At 42.8% G+C, this 20,455-nt stretch overlaps 2 protein-coding genes across 4 annotated transcripts in view; one reads left to right on the top strand and one right to left on the bottom strand.

Annotated features, from left to right (window-relative positions):
• Positions 1–11,959, top strand: part of kif26ba (kinesin family member 26Ba) — a 91,290-nt gene extending 79,331 nt beyond the window's left edge. For 2 of the 3 annotated variants that reach the window (XM_084348564.1, XM_084348563.1), the window contains 8 exons: positions 287–962; positions 1,145–2,070; positions 2,345–2,601; positions 2,878–3,078; positions 3,191–3,405; positions 5,364–5,632; positions 6,608–6,758; positions 7,460–11,959. In XM_084348564.1, coding sequence (XP_084204690.1) covers positions 287–962; positions 1,145–2,070; positions 2,345–2,601; positions 2,878–3,078; positions 3,191–3,405; positions 5,364–5,632; positions 6,608–6,758; positions 7,460–7,608 — 2,844 coding nt within the window. In that variant the 3' untranslated portion in view covers positions 7,609–11,959. The remainder of the gene's footprint in view (positions 1–286; positions 963–1,144; positions 2,071–2,344; positions 2,602–2,877; positions 3,079–3,190; positions 3,406–5,363; positions 5,633–6,607; positions 6,759–7,459) is intronic. The other variant, XM_084348565.1, reaches the window with a different exon arrangement.
• Positions 11,960–16,832: 4,873 nt separating this feature from the next.
• Positions 16,833–20,455, bottom strand: part of smyd3 (SET and MYND domain containing 3) — an 82,262-nt gene continuing 78,639 nt past the window's right edge. The window contains exons 11-12 of the mRNA XM_084349554.1: positions 17,340–17,448; positions 16,833–17,115 (exon numbers count right to left, since the gene is read on the bottom strand). Of these exons, the coding sequence (XP_084205680.1) occupies positions 17,005–17,115; positions 17,340–17,448 (220 nt within the window). The 3' untranslated portion in view covers positions 16,833–17,004. The remainder of the gene's footprint in view (positions 17,116–17,339; positions 17,449–20,455) is intronic.

Raw genomic sequence — 20,455 nt, 5'->3', positions numbered from 1 at the left:
TGACTGGCTTGCTTTACATTTACAGTGACTAAGATCATTTGGCGTGTGGATGCTTGAAGCAAAATACAGAACAATAGCGACCATGGCAAAGGCCATAGACCATGTTTGTGGAGCCATCATGGCTACCAATGAACACTGATGAGAAAGTCTGTCTTGTCATGTGAATTTAGCTTTTTTCATGTTAAAATTCACATATAAAGCAGATTTTCCTTTACAGAATCTGAAGTAAATCAATGTTTTTTGGGTTTCAAGATGTCATACCCAATTAAATTGTGTCCTGTCGTAGGTGGCCATGGCCAAGCTGCGGATAGAAGGTGAAGCCTTAGCCACAGCGATGTCTAACAATGGTTCACCCATCTCCTCCTGGATGAGTGACCTGAGCGTGGGCAGTGAAGCAGACCAGTCTCTCCACAGCTTCAGTCAGTCCCAGAGCCAGCAAGGGGAGGCCCTGGCTGAACCCGAGCCCTTTGGCGCGGAGGGGCTGGGTGGGTACGAAAGCTGCGGCAGCCCTAGAAGAGGGAGTCTGGAAGGAGAGGTGGTGCTGTCAGAGAACGGGAGCGATAAGGGAACTCCAACCAAAGACAGGCTCAGGAAACTGCCTCCCTCCATGGCTAAAACTAACATCCAGATTCTGGCAGGACCTGGTAGCTTCTCCCCCTTCAAGACCACCATCAGTGTGCACCCATGTGTGGCTGTCAAACCCATGGTTTTACAGGAGCCGACCATCCTCTCTTCACCTACCAAGACCGGCCTAATGAAAGACCCAGGCAGATTTAATGCACCACTTTTAGCTTCTATTTCCAGTGAGATGAGTTTTGAAGACCCCTGGTTGAAGCGCGGCATGGAGGAGGGGAGATCCAGGGAGCTTGTGTGTGAAATGAAGCTAGGGAGGAGGGAGGTGGAGCATTCGAAGAGCCAGGCTGGAGCTGGGACCGGAGACCACCGGAGTCTCTGCAGGGATGGTAAGCAGGGTTGGACTGGGGTAATAATTCGGACAGGGATTGTAACATCAGCCCAGGTATACAGACTATGTATACTGTGACGGCTTTGTTGTAATAGTTTTACTGTTTAGTCCAATAACATATCTTCAGTTATTTTTTCACTTTAAATTCAAATGTCTTATTTGCTATTCCTCCATCACCAGGTGATCATGGCAGCTCTAGTTCAGGCGGTGAGGTTGCGTCGTCTCCAGATTCCTTTAAGAGAGTGGTGGATGGCTGTGAGATGGTCGCTGTTGTAGCTCATGGCGAATGCCTGACTGGTATCTACAGCCCAGATATCCACCGCACTGCCAGTCTCCCTCGCGGCTGGCACCGTCTCAACCGCCACGACGGCTTAGACACTGGGGTCGAGTATCGCAATCTTGGCGTCACCACTTCAACCCCCTGCAGTCCCCGCTCCACTCTTGACCGTCGGGGATCCAATGGAAAACTTGCCTTTTTCTCCCACAAGAAGGGGGGAATCCCACCTCTGCCACCAGTACGGAAATCTAGCCTGGACCAGCGGAACAGAGCAGCCAGCCCTCTCCACCAACCCGGCCACTCATTACTGGGCAGCTCAGCAGATGATGCTGGGATATCTGGCCCCGCAGGTTTCAGCAGGCAACGAGGCTCCAGCATCGACAGCAGCAGACTCTTCAGTGCCAAGTTGGAACAGCTAGCAAACAGAACCAACTCTCTAGGTCGGGTCCACAGCTCTCACAGCGGTACCCACCACTACGACTGCTTCTCTCTGGAGAGGGTTGGAAGCCTGAGAGGGGGAGGAGGAGGAGTGAGGGCGGACAGCACTATGCCTCGCACGGGGCGCAGCCTCACCCGCGCTGGATCTGTATCTTCTCCTACTGGAAACACCAGCAGCAGTTTCAGTGCCAGTTCTGGACCAAGCAGCGCTCCACAGTCACCAGCCAAAACCAGCAGCCAGTCAAAGATCTCAGCAGTCAGTAAGCTGCTGATGACCAGCAGTCCCAAGTCCAGGAGTCTGTCTGCCTCCAGCACCAAGACTCTGAGCTTCTCCACCAAGTCTTTAAGCCAAACCGGCAGCCGCAGCTCCAGCCTTCCTCCTAATGGAAAGGTAGGAAGGAATATTTATCCACACTTTCATCAGTTATTCAGTGCAAATAATTCAAGCCGTTACGACCTCCCTAGAAAAAATGCCACTTCAAAAAATAAATTAAGAAATAACAAGTGTCCAAAATCCCACTGAAATGCCCCTTTCTGGGGTATTGTGTGATGTGTAATGTGATCATTTGACTAGAAATTAGACAAATACACTTGGTAAGATTTTGAGTTTTTGAGGTGCTCAGTTTCTCCCTACACCCGCCTAAGCCATTTATCTGTTTCCTCAGCCCCAGAGCTCAGTCCAGAGCCCTCTGCAGCAGCAGCAGCAGCAACAGCAGCAGCAGCAGGGACCTTCCCCTGGATCTTGGTCTACCAAATCTTTGAGTCGCAGTCGAGGAGGAAGCCTGGCTGCCAAACTGCCTCTCCGGGCTGTAAACAGTCGGATCTCGGAGCTCCTCCAGGGAAGTGCAGGCTCTCGTTCCAGGGGTCATGCCCAGGGAGGCGGCACTGATCCTGGAGAGGAGAGAGGAGCTGGAGGGGCGAGGTTAGAGAGTTTTATTTCATGGTATTTTACATTTCAAACTTCAACTTCAAATTACACCAAGTGCAAGAATCATGTATGTACTATTCATCCTCAGTTACCCACATGGATAACAATTTCAAAAGGTTTGGGGGGGTCCTGATCCAAAACATACTTTGTTGCATGACATTGCCTTTGCTCTCTATTGTCAGCTAAAAAAAGGCAAATCACCCTTAAAAGTCATTCGGAAAATAATCTATTGATGGTTTAAATTATGTTATGCTATTTTCCTGTTCTCAGTGGAGCTGGAGCTGGAGCTGGAGCTGGAGCTGGAGCTGGAGCTGGAGCAGGAGCTGGAGCAGGAGCTGGAGCAGGAGGTGGTGGAGGTGGCGTGGGAGAGGAGAGGGCAGCAGTGGTCCAAACGCTTCCCTCTCCCTACAGCAAGATCACAGCTCCCAGAAAACCACACCGCTGCAGCAGCGGCCATGCAAGTGACAACAGGTATAAACTCACGTTGAATTAATTTCAGTTCTGCTTCACAAAACACTTCTGACGCAGCTTAAATCATTTGAATTTTTTATCTTTAACTGCGATCTCATTTTGCCTCTTACAGCAGTGTATTGAGTGGCGAGCTCCCCCCCGCCATGGGTAAGACGGCCTTGTTTTACCACAGCGGAGGCAGCAGTGGCTATGAGAGCATGCTGAGAGACAGCAGCGAGAACACAGGAAGTACCTCCTCCGCTCAGGACTCCCTCAGCGAGCACAGCTCCGCCACCACCTCCTCTAGACGGAGCTCCAAGAGCAGCAAGAAGAACAGGAGCAACACAGGTCACAATTAAGCATTGAAACCTATTTTATTAACATTTCTTTTGTTACATTTGTATTGAATTAGACCATGGAGGGCAACAAGACTACTGTTATTATTATTATATTATTACTTTCAGCACTGAGCTTTTAGAGCTGAAGAGCACCTAAAATAGTAGTATTAAAATAAAAGTATTTTCTTATTATGACATTTTTAGGTGAAAGCCTTGACAAAATGTGATTAGAAGACTGTTAAATCTTTATAAAAAAGAAAGCAAGGCAGAACTGATAGAAAGAAAGACCTCTATGAAAAATCACAATGAGAAAGCAATGATCAGGGAAGGGAAAGTGAAGAAAGCTGTGGTTGCAGAAGGAGCCAGGTAGGAAAGGTGACCCTGGCCACCCATCTGTGAAATGGTGAAGCGAATCTGCTGGTGTGAGCTGTAATGAATATATATTCAACAGAATACCACACAGGGAGGCTGCTAATGTGCCTGCCAAATTACAGTCCACTGGTTAACCATGAGGATGGATATGTGCATGAAATCAGACTGGATAGAGGCAGCTCTTCCTGGTGTAACCCTTTCAATCCATGTGTGTCTGGGTTCACTCTCCTTTTCCTTTGACCACAACCGATTCTGTGCTTCAAAGAAGAGCGGTTCACTGTCAAACTGTCAGAAGAAAAGCAGAAAAGATGACACTGTGTTTGTTGTTCAAAATGGATACAACAATGTACACCCAGTTCAGGAAGACAGAGTATAAATAGTAAGAGGAAGAAAGGGCAGATGTGCCACAGACTGAAGCGTGCGAAATGTTAATCACATCTCCAGCTGAGTCTCTCTTTCTGCTTGATTTCCATTAGATTGGATTCACAAGCTTTACCTCTGCTCATCTATTCCTCTCACACATTTCCTACCTCATTTGTCCAACTCTCTCCCCCTCCCTGCAGACCCTCATTCTCCGTCCGTCCCCCTTATATTCCGCTTCCTACTACGTAATGAAATACAAATGTCTCTGCTTGACCTCTCGGTGCAGCCCTGAGACCAAAAGACAGCTGCAACCTTATTAAAATCACCACTTTCTCTCTCTTACGTGCCTTATCGCTCGGTTCCTGGTGAATCTGATAACTCTCATTCCTGTCGACACGGCTGGCAATTTCTATGCAAACCATGTGCATGTATGAGTGTGTGTGTGTGTTCGTTCCAGCGTATTGGGCAGATTAGAGAGTGACCTGCTGCTGTTATCTATGAGCTCCGTGGACAGAGACTAAACTTTTTATCTCGCTTCACACTCCATTATCTGTTCCTAGTTCCCTTTTTGCTTTTTCAATCACTCAGTACCTTTCTTTTGTTCTGTCCTGTCTGCCTCTGCTCCGTGATTCATCCATCTCCCTCTCTCTCCTCTCCTGCCCATCATCTCTGTCCTCTGCTCACAATATCCCCTGTAATATACCTATTCTATTGGTTTCCTGTTAAGAGCTTTGTATTGTATCTACTGTATGAAAACTTTCTTTTTCTTGTCTTGTCTCGTCTTGTCTACCTTCTTATCTTAAATGCTCTTGTGTAACTTAATGGTAAGAAGACAGCACTGAGCCATGTGAGCCAATATGTCATATGTTAGATATGTTAGATTAAAGGTATATTTCAACATTTTGGGAAATATGCTTATTCGCTTTCTTTCAGAGCGTTTGATGAGAGGATCAATACCATGGGTAGGGTAGGACCGCTCCCTGGACTCAGATTGAATTTGTTAGAGGTGCTCTTTGGGTAGGGATACGTGTAGACAACTCTTTTTAAACAATAAGATGCCTTCACTGTCACAGCATGGTCATGATCAACTCCCTGATGAATGTTTATTGCCAAAACACATCAGACGGTGTTTTAAAGGGTTGCAATATACAGTGAACAGCACCAAATGTGTTTCTACGTCAGGAAACTCTGGTCGTGTGTTTGTTTTAATCATCATCATTTTTGTTCCTTCAGGCCTCCAGCGTCGTCGTCTGATCCCAGCACTGACCTTGGACTCTTCCTCCTCCTCCTCACCTTCTCACCGCTCCTCCAAACAGGCCATTACGTCCTCTTCATCATCCTCCTCCAGCCCAGGTGCATGCTGGGTAGATGGCCCACTGGGGCCCCCAGCTCCCTCAAACCTCCGGGGCGCGACTGCGACGACAGAAACCTTTGAGATCAAGGTGTACGAGATCGATGACGTCGAGCGACTGCAGAAGAGGAGAGACAAAGGAGGGAGCAAGGTGAGAGAGAGAGAGGAAAATCATTTGCGTACATTTAGGGCTGAAGTTTGGGAAAAGAGAGGAGTGTTACAAGAAAGGAATAAAGTGTTGGGAAACAAAAGAGGAAGCGGAGAAAGCATGATAGGCTTAAAGAAAGGACAGTGTGTGAGGAGAATTTACTCTACGGTGTCATCGTGATGGAAAATGAGGAATGGATGTGGGGAGAAAAAAGAAGCTGCAGAGCCAGGGAGCAGTAAAGGAGGCCCAGAGGGAAGGAGACATATTGCACTTGATGTCAATGAAATTGATTTGATGAATAATAGTTGTGGGAGACATTAAAAAGCAATAAGTGTTCAGCTGGACGCTGTTGATGGAGGAGAACAAGACTAGAGAAAAGAGGCTGAAGGATCTGAGCAACTGTATGTGTCAATGAGGAAAGAGACTTCATAAATACATTAAGTTTAAAAATAAAACCGTAAGGATTTTCACAGAATGAATTAATCAACATTTGCGCCATGTTCTGTGTGAACCGTGAGCTTTTTTTTTTTCAATAAATCTACATTCCTCTTCCCTCTGTGTTACTTTTAAAAGTATTAGTTTAGAGATTATTTAAAATTCTGAAGATATAGCAGAATACAGAGTGCTACTGTAAAACTCAAATGCAAATGAATGCAGGTTTTTGGGTTCTCCTCTTAAACCTTTATGTATTCAGAGGAGGGAGCATTGTAAGCTTTGGGAAAGAAGCTGGGAGAGAAAAGCATGAAATATAGATTTTCCCCGCAGCGCCTTAAGAAAGCCACTTAACCCCCCGACTGCTTCAGTGAAGCTGCTCAGTGTCCGAAGGTACTCGACTGCGAGCCGATGAGCTGTGAATGTTTGTAACTGTGTGAACGTTAATCAGGCCGCTGCTGACACAGAGCCACATGTGTTTCACAGCACATTTCTCCGGATAAATAAAGGTGCATAAAATCAGTCTGTCCTCTGTCTGCGTGTCAGGAGGTGGTGTACGTCAGTGCCAAGCTCCGACTGTTGGAGCACCGTCAGCAGAGAATCAGCGAGGTGAGAGCCAAGTACCAGTGTCTGAAGAAGGAGCTGGAGCAAACCAAACAGCACTTGATGCTGGAGCCACACAAATGGACCACCGAGTGTAAGTAGGACTCTGACGCATCCAGGAGTGTGTCTGTGTGAATGTGTCGGTGTGATTGTGGGATGTATGTTTGAGTGTGTGTGTCATATCAGATATTCTAAGATGGTAATTCACAACAGGTTATGAAATGATTTTTATGAGATGATTGATTGGAAAGAGAAATTTTCAATATCAATAATCTATATTGCACATTTCTCTCTATTAACTTGGAGGCATTTATGTGCCTCGCACATACGCAGCATATGAGTCCAAGACAAATTTCCCTACCGGGACAATAAAGTATATCGTATTGTATCGCATCACATCACATCGTATCGTATCGTATCGTATCGTATCGTATCGTATCGTATCGTATCGCATCGCATTCTTTTCTTTTCTTGCTGTTGAAACTAAAGAGCACTCTACACATCCAGAGTGTGATTTCAGTTTCATCCAATTGCTTTGTTTTTGTTTGTTTAAAAAGGTTGAGACCTTCTCTTTATATCATCAAGCCACTCGCTGTCTTAAATGATTATATACTTTACTTTTTGTCAATGAATCCAATGAAACCAACAAAATATTAGTTTCCAACTTTCCAAGTTTCCAACTTCCCTACCCTGTTTGTGGTCACCCTGTTTGTTGGATTTTAAAATATCATCACACTTCTCTGTTAATATGATTTATATATACATTTTTTTCTCTTCCTGTCTGTCCATGTCCAGTTGAGATACAGCAGGTCTACGAGGTGGACTCTCTAGAGTATCTGGAAGCTCTGGAGACTGTGACGGACAAACTGGAGACCAGAGTCAACTTCTGCAAAGCTCACCTCATGATGATCACCTGCTTCGACGTGTCTTCAAGACATCGATAGACAGACGGAGGGACGGAGAAGCAGACACACCGCTGGATGCAACTAGATATCGACATTTAGACCCTTTGCCCTCAAACAATCGATCAAACAAACACCTTTAAAAAATATCTCCTACACTTCTACATCTCATCGGATGACTGGATAGTTAGGGACATCCTAATGTTTACTCTGGATGTATGTTGACAGAAGGACAGATGGATGGAGAGATGGATGGATAAAAGAAATTGAGATATATAGAGACATCTGACAGGCCAGCAGACAGATGAGTCCATAGATGTTTTGTTTTTTTTCTCTGGGCTTTGGAAAAAACCTCAGAAAGAGACATTAAACAGCATCTAATGGACGGGCAACTTTGAATCAGATAAATATGGCTGCCCGAAGGGGTAGACAGACGGTTCTGAGTCTGAAAAGACACTTCAAACACACCACACAGTTTTCAGAGAAGTGAATAATTGGACTACTGAGACACCTCTCAGAGTAAACATTTAGGAATGTATGCAGAGGGAAGGATTGAGGGAAGAGAGGAACAAAAACTGCCATTTTTCAAACAAAGAAGGACAACGACGAGGTGCAGGAGACAAGAACAGTTTCCCGTCTCACCCTCATTTTAGAAGAGCACTTTCTGGAGTTTACACAGCCGAGTGCTGACTACAGAACGGCCTGGTATTGTTGTGCGGTGAATAAAAGAGACTGACCAAGAGAAAGACAGGAGGACAAAGAAAAAATGATTTAGATAAGTGCCTTGTGAACATATCAACAATACCAAGACCAGTTCTCTTTCTCTCTGAAATTTGTGAACATGCAGTAAAGTATGGTGCTAGCATAGAAATAAAAAACAACACAGAAGATCAGTGTCCTTGGAAAATCTTTGAATTTATAGCCATTCCTAAATGTGATGTTTTGCTGTGGGTCAATGTTTCATTATATCATGAACAAACTAATACTTTGTGTTTGAATCAACACTGATGGGAGGAGACGAAATGTCAACTGGATCCCTTAAAAAAGTCAAAGAAGACCCGTGCACATGGTACGGAGGAAGATAAGGGCCACTGTAAAAAAAATATTTTGAGTTCTGACTCAGAATTGAAGAAGAATTAAAAGTTGTGTAATGAATTGTGAAAAAAAAACTTTTACAGTGGCCTCTTCTGCATCATGGAGAATAACACCAAGTCTTCTGTAAAATTGTTGCAAGGACCAAAAGTCAAATTTTAAAAAATGATTTTTCCAGGACACAGAGTTATGTGTGTTTAAACAAAGAAAACACTAATGCTAGTTTCTCGTGGCGGTTGTTTTAACCTCGACTTCACTCACAAACAAAGCACATCTGAGTTTTGACCCTCGGGGGCATACGTACGGTTTATTTCCCACGACACACCCGTGATGGCTTTTTCATGTTCACAAAGCAATGAAACGTCTGAGTCACATAGGAGTGGAAATGTTTTCTCTCTGATCCAGTGTGAAGTACATCCATTGATTGACTGACTGTCAGACTGACTGACTGACAGACTGTCTGTTGTTTGTATCTGTGTTGTTCTGATCTATTCTAAAAGAAACTGAATGATTCGTCAATGTGCGTGTTTTATAATAAGGTATCCTTTTTTATTTGAGTGCAATGGGACCACGTAGAGACGATGTATCATAGTAGGAAATAGGTTGAAGAAATATTTAAGAGTCAATTGTGAGGAAAGTACAGGATAAGCCCATTAATATACATGCGCGTTAAAGGCCTTCTTTAAGGTTTGTCTTATTGGAACAAAGTAGTGAATTTAGACTGAAAATACTTATTTGGGACTTTAATTATGATTACAAATGGGCAATTAAAAAAGTTTCAGTATTGTCTTTTATTGAAAGCACACAGACGTTATAAAAGAACGACTAAAAATATATATTTAAAGGAATGAAGGAGAGCTGAGGAAAGAAAAGGATGATGACCAAATTAAGAGGCAAACATCTCTGCCTGGTTCCATGTTTTTTGGACGGATAGCAACACTTATGATTTGTTAATATTATTATCTATGGTGCTTGAGATGTTTATGATCTAAATGTTTGTACAAATATAAATATATGAAAGAGCCTGTTTCCCTCTGAAATACAGAACAATACCCTTCAAATGCTTCTTCTTCTACATCGCTGTCATCACGTCTGTTTTCAACCATCACCACCCTCTTCTCTGAACGCCTTTTTGGCCCAGCAAACAGAGAGCATTCTGGGAGATCCTGTTTGTTGTCTGAGAGGTTAAAGGAGGGGACGACACCAACTGTAATGATATTGGTGGGATCTGTCAAAAGCGTCCTAGTGCCAAATTTATCTTTATCCTAATAGAACAAACTCAGTGTTTATCATTTCCAAAGGAGTGACGTAGAAACAGGAAATGACTTGTGATCTTCTCCTGGCTGTGTAACGAGGTTACAGTCTTTCTTTTTGTGTGGTGTACACCTGCAGTGACAGCCGCGGGATAATCTAGTGGGAAATTACCCGAGGAACTATGACGCTTTTGACAGAGCGGACCTGTGAAGCGTCCTCACAGGAGGCGAGCGATGTCGCCCTGTGACACCTCCGATCGTTTCAGTTCACCGAGCCAGTCATGAATGAAGGTTTATTTATTTGAGCTCAGGAGAGCAGAGTCGCTCATTATTATCTTCTTATTTATTTACACCTTATGATCTTAAAAGTTACTATGCATTCAAGGAAAAGAAAAAAAATAACTGTACATATTTTGCTGAGCCCATGTCATATATAAATATATAAACTGTACACATATATACGCTCATTTTTATTTGATATATTTTCTGTTTCGGTTTCAGTTGCTCCTGTTGTTACTTTTAGAGATTGTAAAGGGTTTGGGTTTCCTTAAACATTCACATCCAGGGTAGTTAAAGGAACAGTTCATCCCAAATCAAAAACACACGTTTCCTCTTGCCTGTAGATTGTTTCGGTGTGTGGCAGACTTGAAAATGTCGGCTTCCTCTTGAATATAATGGAACTAAACGGCCCTCGCCTCCTGGTGCTCAAAGTGCCAAAAAAAAATGACATCCGAACAACTTAACCGCCTCTTTACAGAAATCATGACCCGGTTACTGAAGATAATCCACAGACCTTGTTGTGAGCAGTTTCACGTAGGAACTATTTTCTTTCCACTGAACCTCACTAGCCGACCGTATCAGTGCTCTGTGGGAAGCGAGCGCCTACGCGTGGATGTCAGGCTCGTGCTCATGACAGCACAAGATTTAAACATTATTGTCGTCCTCCTCGGCTGAGCTGTGACGGTAGCTAGCTTAAAGGTGATGCACGCTTCCCTCTTCTCACTGACACGGGTGGCAGGTGTAGCATGAGCACCACAAGCTGAGTGCCATCAGGTTTTAGTGTAGGCGAGACAAGGCAGACGTCTCTACGGCAGATATCGCCAAAATTCAGGAAGTCACACCGGAACAATCTAGATGGATAAGTAGTCCTACAGGTAAGAGGAAAAACATGCAGTTTGATTTAGGGGTTGAACAGTCCCTTTAATGTGGCTCAAGCAGAGCAGGTATTTAAGTCGATTAAATTCTGACCAGAACTAAAGCACGTGAAGAAGAACAGGGTTGTTTTAAGTGAACTGCCAGTATGCTCTTCAGTATTAATTAGCAGTGGATGTTTCGGGGACCCCAAACCTCTGGATGAGCTAAACGGCCTGTACTTGTTTCCAGATTTAAGATGCTGTGTGTGAGATTTCTTCCTTGATGTGTCACTGCCAAATCTGCCGTGGTAGCGCTTTATAATTCTAGCAATAACTGTGACAAACACTTGAGGGCTTGGTCGGCCCCATATTGTTCATAAATAGTCCACGTAAACCTTTCAGGAATAAGCAAGCATGCTAAATAGGGGTGCACTCATTGTCTGGTGCTTTATATATCAGGTTGGAGGGTAAAAAAAAACACAGTCTAATGAACAAATTGACGTAAATGATGTTGTAAGTTTTTACTGGAGAGTTCAAGAATTATAATGTGTTATCTGGAAATCTGACACATGGCATCTTTAATGACTTTTGTGTGTAAACGTCTGGGTCAGACCACATTTTACAAAAACAGATTCCACAGCAGCACCAGGACCAGGTATAAGACAGCGGCTCAACTGTTGGAAAACAGCTACAAAACTGATTAAAACCAGTTCACGTCTTTGAGAGTTACCCGGGGTTACGACACATGGTCGGTGCACACCAGAGAATATGATGTGAGAGTTTCGTCTCCCCGATTCGAGCCTGCCGTCACGACGTCCTCTGCAGATTTCCTGTTTTTGAGAAATGTGGTCTGACACATTGTGTTGATGGAAGAGCAAGATGGAGGGATGTAAATAAAGAAATGTATTGAAAGAGTTTCACATCTGATTCTTTCATCTTTGATCACACAATAATCAACAGCGTGCCAGCCAGACGTCTGGCGTGTGGTCTGTGTCGGTCTCAATGTTTTGCCATCATTTTGCATTCTGACTCACAAACGCATCATAAAAGGCTATTGGAAAGAAAGCCGCAGGCAGTTATTCCAGATTTTAATAACTACTATTAATAAGAGGAAGTAAAGTATATGTTCAGTCATACCTACCTACCCCTGTCTCTATTCTATTTCCTCTGCAGCCTCCTGTCTCAGTAATAATCCTGTGACAGATGATAACAAGTGAGATATCTGTCACGTCACTTTCTCACATTTTCTTTGAACGGTTTCTTTCCGAAAATGACACATCCATGCAGAAATAACTCTGACTGTCTCACAAGGAGTGCTGGTATTAACCCTTGAAACATAATATCTCATTGGCTGATGAATTCTACGCAGCTGTTCTATAAGAGAAATGTAGCAGAGCGTTTTTTAGGGAAAAATTCACTTCCAAACACAAATGTTGGCTTTAGATAGAGCTTTTTCATTTCCTCTGGTTTCAAAAGGATGAAAAGGGAAATGAAGTCCGTCTTTATCCTGTAAAAAACACACTGTTAACATACATCATGACATTTTACATGTGTTGCCTTGAGGGAAGGTGCTAGACTTTTAGATCCCGCGTCTGTTTTGTACTAGATATCACTTAGTTAGTGTGTGTGTGTGTGTGTGTGTGTGTGTGTGTGTGTGTTTGTACCTTTACTAGCCTGTAGGCAGCTTTCTTGGTGACATATTGCCCTGTTGAGCCTGCTTTGATCACCCGTGCTCAGCAGGGAACAGGAAGGAAAAGGAGAATAGATGAGAGAAGCGAGGAGAACAAAGAGAGCAAAAGGGAAATACGAGGAAAGAGCGAGATGAGATGTGGAAGAGCTGAACCGGTGCACGAGAATGAGATGGTTGAGGTTATGGGAGGACAAAAAAATGAGACAAATGGATTAATTCGGAAAAAAATAGCAAGAGAATGATCGCCTGGGTAATTTTTCGGCAAACAGTATGCAATCATCTCTCAATAGACAGGTTTTTACTCTCTTATCTGAAACCATGTCTGCTTAAAGCTTTTCTGTTCTGTTCCTGAGATTGGTAGATAATTTGAAGATTGTTCGGTCCACTTTGCCTTTTCTTGAATCTTCAGTTTCCCTCTCTAACTTCCTAAAAAAGTAATCTGTGATTTAATATCTGCTGGTGAGAGGAAACACAGCAGCATCCATAAAGAAAATGTATTTATTTTCCCACTGATTACCTCTTCAGTGTTATCTTCAGCGGTAAACTGTCCTTGTCTGTCTTCTTTCTCTTTTTCTGCTCACTGGAGTCTCCAGCCATGCTTGCACATCAGTCAGGCTGTACTGAGGCACAGTGGTGCTAAATGCTAAACACTAAACACAAAACACAAGTACAGCAAAACAACTTTTTGATCTGATAATCAGAGAGCTAACCGGGACGATGAAAAGATGAAACTGCACCAAATGTCATGGTGATCCATTCAACAGTTGTTGAGATTTTTCAGTCAAAACCACAAATGTCAACCTCATAGTGGCACTAGAGGAAGACTCATCAGAGTCATTATAATTCACTGTGTGAGAACCATTAATGTGCATCAAAATGTAGGTAAAATCCACCTGGTAAATGTTGATATGTACACAAGAAAAGTCTGAACTCTGTCCTGCTGATGGCAGTGGAGGAAATGTCAGTGATTCACAGTTTAGTAGGAGTCAACTTCTGTGGACCATGAATGTCTGCGACAAAACATGGCTAAAAATCATGTAAGAAAAAAAAAAACAGGTTTCAGTTCAAGTTAGGCAGTTACTCTTCAGCTCAACAGTCCTTTGGTTCATAAGAGCTGCTCTGATTATGAAGCGGCTCAATCAAAGATGAAAGGAAGACGGAGGGCTGCTGAGGACGTGATGGAGACGTGGGCCTAACACGGAGAAATCTCGCTCTTTCATTCTAAAGTGAGATTACTCATGAATATATGTTAACATCCATCAACTCCTTATCACTGAACCCTCACACACAGGAAGATAATGGAGAAATGATATGTAGGATACAATCTACCATCTCTGGCTGTTATTACACCCTGAAACAGCAGCTTCTCTCTAAGGAACAAGCAGCTGAGACAAGAAAGACAGATTCTTATCAACTGGTGATTTGGACCTCTTAAGGCCTCGATTTGAAAGTTTATGTAGTGGGATACTTTGCATAAAGTGTGAAACAGAAGAATTCGATTTAGCAGCCATCAAATGTCAACCCTTGAATGTTTGGTGGTGGGTTTACATGAGGATTACCGACTGTGGAAGTAGGGAGAGGGAAGATGTGAGGAGAAAAAGGGTGCGAAAGGGAGAATTGATCAAAGGAAGCGAGAAAAGAGAGTGTATGGGTGAGGTGGTGCAGGGGGAAGACACACAGAGAGGGGGAGTGTCTCCGAAATGAGAGTGAAAATTGAAAAATAGGGGAGTGAATGGCGGGAGGGTGAGGGAATGAAGATGGGTTAAAACCACTCGTGTCCTTCTTTTGATTGGCCCAGGCTGCCCGCAGAGAGGAGCAGCGAATGAGAGAGAGAGACGAGCCGCGGACGAATAGTGAATTTAATTTGAAAGCCTTTGGGGGAGTGAGGGAGACCGAAAAACGGGGGAGAGAGATAGTGAGTGACAGAGAGGGAGGAACAGAGGGTTATGGCTAAGCGATAGTAAATCGAATTTGATGGCCGTTAAGAGGTGAGAGGGGGGAGAGCGAGAGACAGAAAGCAACAGAGCCAATGAAGTGAGTAATAGAGGCAGGAGCAGCAGTACTGGAGAGGACAGACTCTCCCACTTCAGCCCACTAGTGTTATTACTGCATTACTCCATTCAGTCTTCACATTCATTTCATCTACAAAAAGATACAATTAACAATATTCCTCTTTTCTCCCACACATCCGTCCATCTTATGCCACTTATCTGGGTCAGGGTGGCAGTATCGCGGATGACGCTTACACCCGCGATCTCATTCTTTTGGCCATTACCTAGAGCTTGTGACCTTTGGTGAGGATTGGAGCATAGACTGGTAAATTAAGAGCTTTGCCTTCCGACTTCAGCTCTACAGTCGGGTACAACACCTGCATTACTGCTGATGCTGCACCAATTTGACTGTCGATCTCACACTCACAAGTGAACAAGACCCCAAATACTTGAAATCCTTCACTCACGGCTTGGAGGAATGAATCCACTGTTTTTTTAAGGCAGGGAACCGTGGCCTTAGACTTGGACGTGGTGACCCTCATCTATACTGCTTAACCCTGGACTGTAAACCACCTCAGTGTGTTCTGGAGGTCAGGATCTGATGAAGCTAGCAGAACCACATCATCTGCAAAGAGCAGAGAAGAAATAATGAGGTCCCCTAAACCAAACACAATCTTCTCCAGGATCTGTGTCAAGGGACAACACACACTGGAACGTTTGTTTGACCTCCAACAAAGAAAACACACACAACCACACACAGAGTAATAAAAATGTTATTGCAGCCATAATTCCTGTGATTATTGTAGATAATTAAAAATGAAAATATTCTCTGTCAATAATAATAATAATAACTGATTCCTTGTCAGAATAACACTGAACAGAGAATAGTACATGTGACAAATCCATGATGGATGAAGGACTTGGGGTTTCTAACATGTCGGCTGTCTCAGTACTGAGAGAGCAAAAGCATCAGAAAAGCAAAACCATTTATCTGTAACCTTAAAGGAAACATATCATTAATCATCACTAGCCCATAGAAACACACACACACACACACACACACACACACACACACACACACACACACACACACACACTTTCCCTCTCAGAGGAAATGCTGTCATCAGTTTGCAAACGGTAGAATTTTGGGATTAACATGGGAAGTGTGTGTGTGTGTGTGTGTGTGTGTGTGTGTGTGTGTGTGTGTGTGTGTGTGTGTGTGTGTGTGTGAAACACATTACCACATTCCATCACAGACACACTCTGGGCTTATCTTGGAAGTCACACACTGACAGAGCAACACACAACAACAGGGATTAACATGGGAAGTGTGTGTGATGTATATGTATGGAGGAACGATGGATGTTTTGAAAACTTGACTTTACTGAAACAACACACACATGAACGCACACACTCATCACTCATCTAGATGGTATGTGCAGATTACACACGGGAGGCAGAGGCCTACAGGTCACCATTCTCTCTCTCTCTCTCTCTCTCACACACATACACACACACACAGATATCTCACTCTGCATGTCAGTAAACTCGATAAACAAAATACATTTTGCCAATTAAACGGTGATAGGTGTTTGTTGTTTTTTTACTTTGGACAGAGACAGGCTAGCAGCTTTCCCCGACTTCAATTCTTTCTTGAATGCTAAACTTGGCTAATCGCCTCCCAGCTCCAGATCAATAGTAATACACAGACATTAGATTTATTTAATCTCACTCCTGAAAAAAAAGCTGGAAAACACATCTAACAAAATGTTCCTCTATTCCTTTAAATGATTTGCTCGTGGATGGAGCAGACAATGCTCCCTGTTACTGTGCCTGGACTGTGATATTTTGTAATATGTAATAATCAAAAGGACAATATGGTCATGACCCCCCTGTGTCAGCACTCTGTTCCAGGTTTGCCATGAAGTTTTGCATAGACATTCATGGTAACCACTGTGCCTAAGTGCAGCCTCACAGAGCCGCCAGCATGGCTGCAGGCTTCGTGTTGAACTGGGTAAAACAAAACCTTAAGTTAGTTCATTGAGTTTTGACAGAATGAGACATTAAGGTCAACTTTTCTGACAGACTGTGAGAAAATGAAACACCGAACTGTGAACAAAAAGATTTTAATTCATGACAGTTCATCAGATGTAATTTACAGTCATTTAAATGTCCCCACTTCTTGTTCATATTACAAACCTCGATAGAACTGGTGATTGAGATTGGTGAATACACGGCTAACATTAAAACTAAAATATAAAAGGAGCTGTGGCTGTGTCTCAGCTGGATGAGTTTTGAGCCATCTCGGTGCGACATTCCTCCATCTTCATCAGCAGGTCGGTGGTCATGGGGTGATCGTCACCGTGGGTGACCTTTATGATCTGATAGGCCTGGGAAAGGTGAAATGAGCAGGATTAAAGAGCGTCTTACAGTAGTTCTTACTCCTGATATTTCTGGAACAATGTTGGATGGTACCATACTGTAGATGAATCAGTTTATTTAAATTTAATAAATGTGTACAAAGGAAGCTTGTATGTGAATGTTTTTACGGACGAAACTATGTTATCATACTTAAATTAGGACAGTGTTAATGTTCGTATTTCTTTCCCCACACCTGTTTGAATGTGTCCAAAGCATCCTCAATGCGCACCAGGTAATGTTGCAGCTTTCCAACTCTCATCAGCTGGACTCCATGGACCGGATGGGGATCAGGGTAGTATTGTCTTCAGAAAGGAGAGAAGAAAGAGAGGGTCAGAGACTGAAGGGAGACCAAGAGAGATCAATGATAAATCAAATTTCTCAATATTATTGTTTTTGCTTCTTTTATGCTGCTGTACCGCTGGTTTCCTCTGTGTTGTCAGAGAGGAGTTGTTAATATTTCATCTCATCTGAAAATGATTGTAAAACCAAACAGAGACCAAAGGGGAGACACTCATATTTATCACCATGAAACTTCCCCATTTGACAATTCATTTTTGTTTTCCTAGTTTTCTGATTTTGTGTTTAAATCGTCCAATTTAATATGAAGTAATTTGCATAAATGTAAACAACATAAATCTGAACTAAATCAAACACCCAAATGTGTATTTTTTAGACATGTTCTTTGTTTCCACCTTTAGTGTCTCCCCTCAAAAATCAGAAACTTTATCAATGTTTTTTTATTATTTGCTAAGTTTAGTGGCTGTGAAACAAGATGAGCAGGGTACCTGACATCCCTTCCCCCAGGCCCACCTTCAGACTCCTCCATCATGATTTAGAGCCAAAACAGCTCTCCCTCTAGTTATACATCACTGGACGGCTTCTATCAACAGTCCCGTTGAGCACCCCTCAAAGGAACATAGTAAAAAACATGAAGGCTGAATGGCTAAACTCCCATCACCCCTCCAGTATCCGTGCAAGAGTAAAGAGCTGGCCCAGTGGAGCCCGACCAGGATGGATTCCACATTACCTCCACGTGAACCAGAGGTTCAACAATCATCCCCAGTCTCCTCTCTTGCACCATGGCAGAGTCCTCCCCAAAGAAGGTGAGCAGTGTGACACCCAGGTAATTGGACCACACCAGGTGGTCCCATTTTTTAAACATGGGAACCAGCTGGAGTCCTTAAACTCCACATGACTTGGAAATGACAAGATGACATTTTGGAAAGTGAGGATATTCTTCTGTGTAGCTTTGAAACCATGCATGCTATACTTGTCTTACACTGACCAATGACTTACATTCACTTCTAAGATGTTGTATTTATGTATTTGTGGACAAATAAAATGGAGCAAACTGAAAAAAGTGATGCAGCGTGTAAATATTAACAGATTACAGAAGAAATACAGGTTTATGTTGACATCTTTAACTGTTTCTAGGCAGCCATTAAAAGATAGTTAAAGCAAACGATGCTCTTTGTGATGAAGTTTGATCAAGTTCACTTTTAAATAGAAGTGTAGACTGGAAGTGGTCACACTAAATAAAACATACACTTTGGCTTTCACTTTATTTTGTGCTCTGAAGCTCGAGGGAATCCACTGACATTTAGAGCACCGACATCAGACAGTAAGACAAGATTAAATGGACAAGACCGATCTAATACGTGTATGGTGTCTGTATGAAAGTGTGATACATAAACAAATAGGAGTTTATAAAATAGAGAAAAAAATTGCAGTGTGTGCATTATGCATGTCTATATTTTTGTGGTCTGAATATACCTGCCTGAACACGTCTCCATGTTGTCCATAATGTGCAGCTCATTCAGATTTTGCATTAAAAAAAAAGTTTTTGTTTTTGTTTTATATTTGGGGATTGTGACTGCAACCGAAGCACTGTAATAGTTTTTTTTGGCAATTTAAAGTAGGTTCCTTATAAAAAAATAAAAATATAACCATGTTCTTTTTCACCGTTTGACTCTCTGGAGGGATCCCAAGGATAAATAATGTGGGTGTGTCTGCATGACTTTGTATTTTACATGTTTGTGCAGACAAGCAGAGCTAATACTGCACATATTCCCCTGATAAATGTAGAAAAACACATACTCACACTACTGTACGTCCACACATACTAATGTGCTCAGTGTATCTGTGCATGAATATACTGTTTATCATGCACAAAACAAACGTGCTTGCTGACGGAGAAAGATAAAGAAAGAGCGAGTGTGCTTGACATCCCTGAATGCTGATGTTTTGATGAGTGATGTGTTTCCATGGTGACAGTACCAGAGTCCTGATCAGCCTGATCAATGATATTGACATTAAGAGACTCCCACAACCCTCACATTAGGGACACAAACACACACACACATCAGAGAACATTTCTATGTCATCTGTATTTAATTTGTTTAGCCAACGTGTAATTTGTTCATCTAAGATGCAAATAATTATGAGACAACTCAATTTGTAACAATTTGTCTGCACACGGATAAACGCTGATGCTTAATGACCTTGGTGCATACAGTAAGTAGACCCCACATACATGTATCTGCTGTAAAGAGACAGTTCACACACAAACACACACACAACAAGAACTGGGACATTCCTCGTCCTATAAAGATAAATACACAGCGGGGACTTTGAGGAAGCAGCTTTGTTGTTGGTAAACACTGGAGTTCTCAAAATGCTCATTTAGCTGAATCTACTTGTCATTTATCCTCTTTTCTTCTCCACCCCCCCTCCTCTAATCCCTCCTTCCTTTTCCTATTTCACATCTCGTCCGCTCTGCTCCTACCTGTTTATGTTTGTGCTTTTAGCCCCGCTAGCTGCAGGGATTAAAGTTGGTGATGCCGGTCGGTCGATTTCCTTCTCTCCTCGGCTGCCCTCTTAAGACTTTCCTCCATTTCCCCTTCTCTCTCTCTCTCTCTCTCTCTCTCTCTCTCTCTGTTTTCTCATGATTACACATACACGTTTTTTTGTTTTTTTTAGTTTTTCTCTCTATATTATGTAACCACTAAAAGATTATATTTAAATGCTCCATTCAAAATTCTCGTCTGGCTCATTCTCTCCCTCTGACGCTCACACACACACACACACACACACACACACACACACACAACACACACACACACACACACACAAACAAACAAAACGAGCTGTAAGTAAACACAGACACATGAATACACACATGCACACCAGCCAAAGATAAGGTCAATTTGAATCCACTCCACCCTCTGTAACGTGCTGCATTTGCCTGATTTCACTTCTCTCCACAGTAAACACACCACAAGAGGGTTCAACATGCTCTCAAACAAATCA

Source organism: Pagrus pagrus (genome assembly GCF_965226575.1).
Source record: "Pagrus pagrus genome assembly, chromosome: 1".
NCBI classification, from domain to species: Eukaryota; Metazoa; Chordata; class Actinopteri; order Spariformes; family Sparidae; genus Pagrus; species Pagrus pagrus.
Note: the sequence above shows the minus strand (reverse complement) of the source record. Positions and strands in the feature narration are given on the sequence as shown.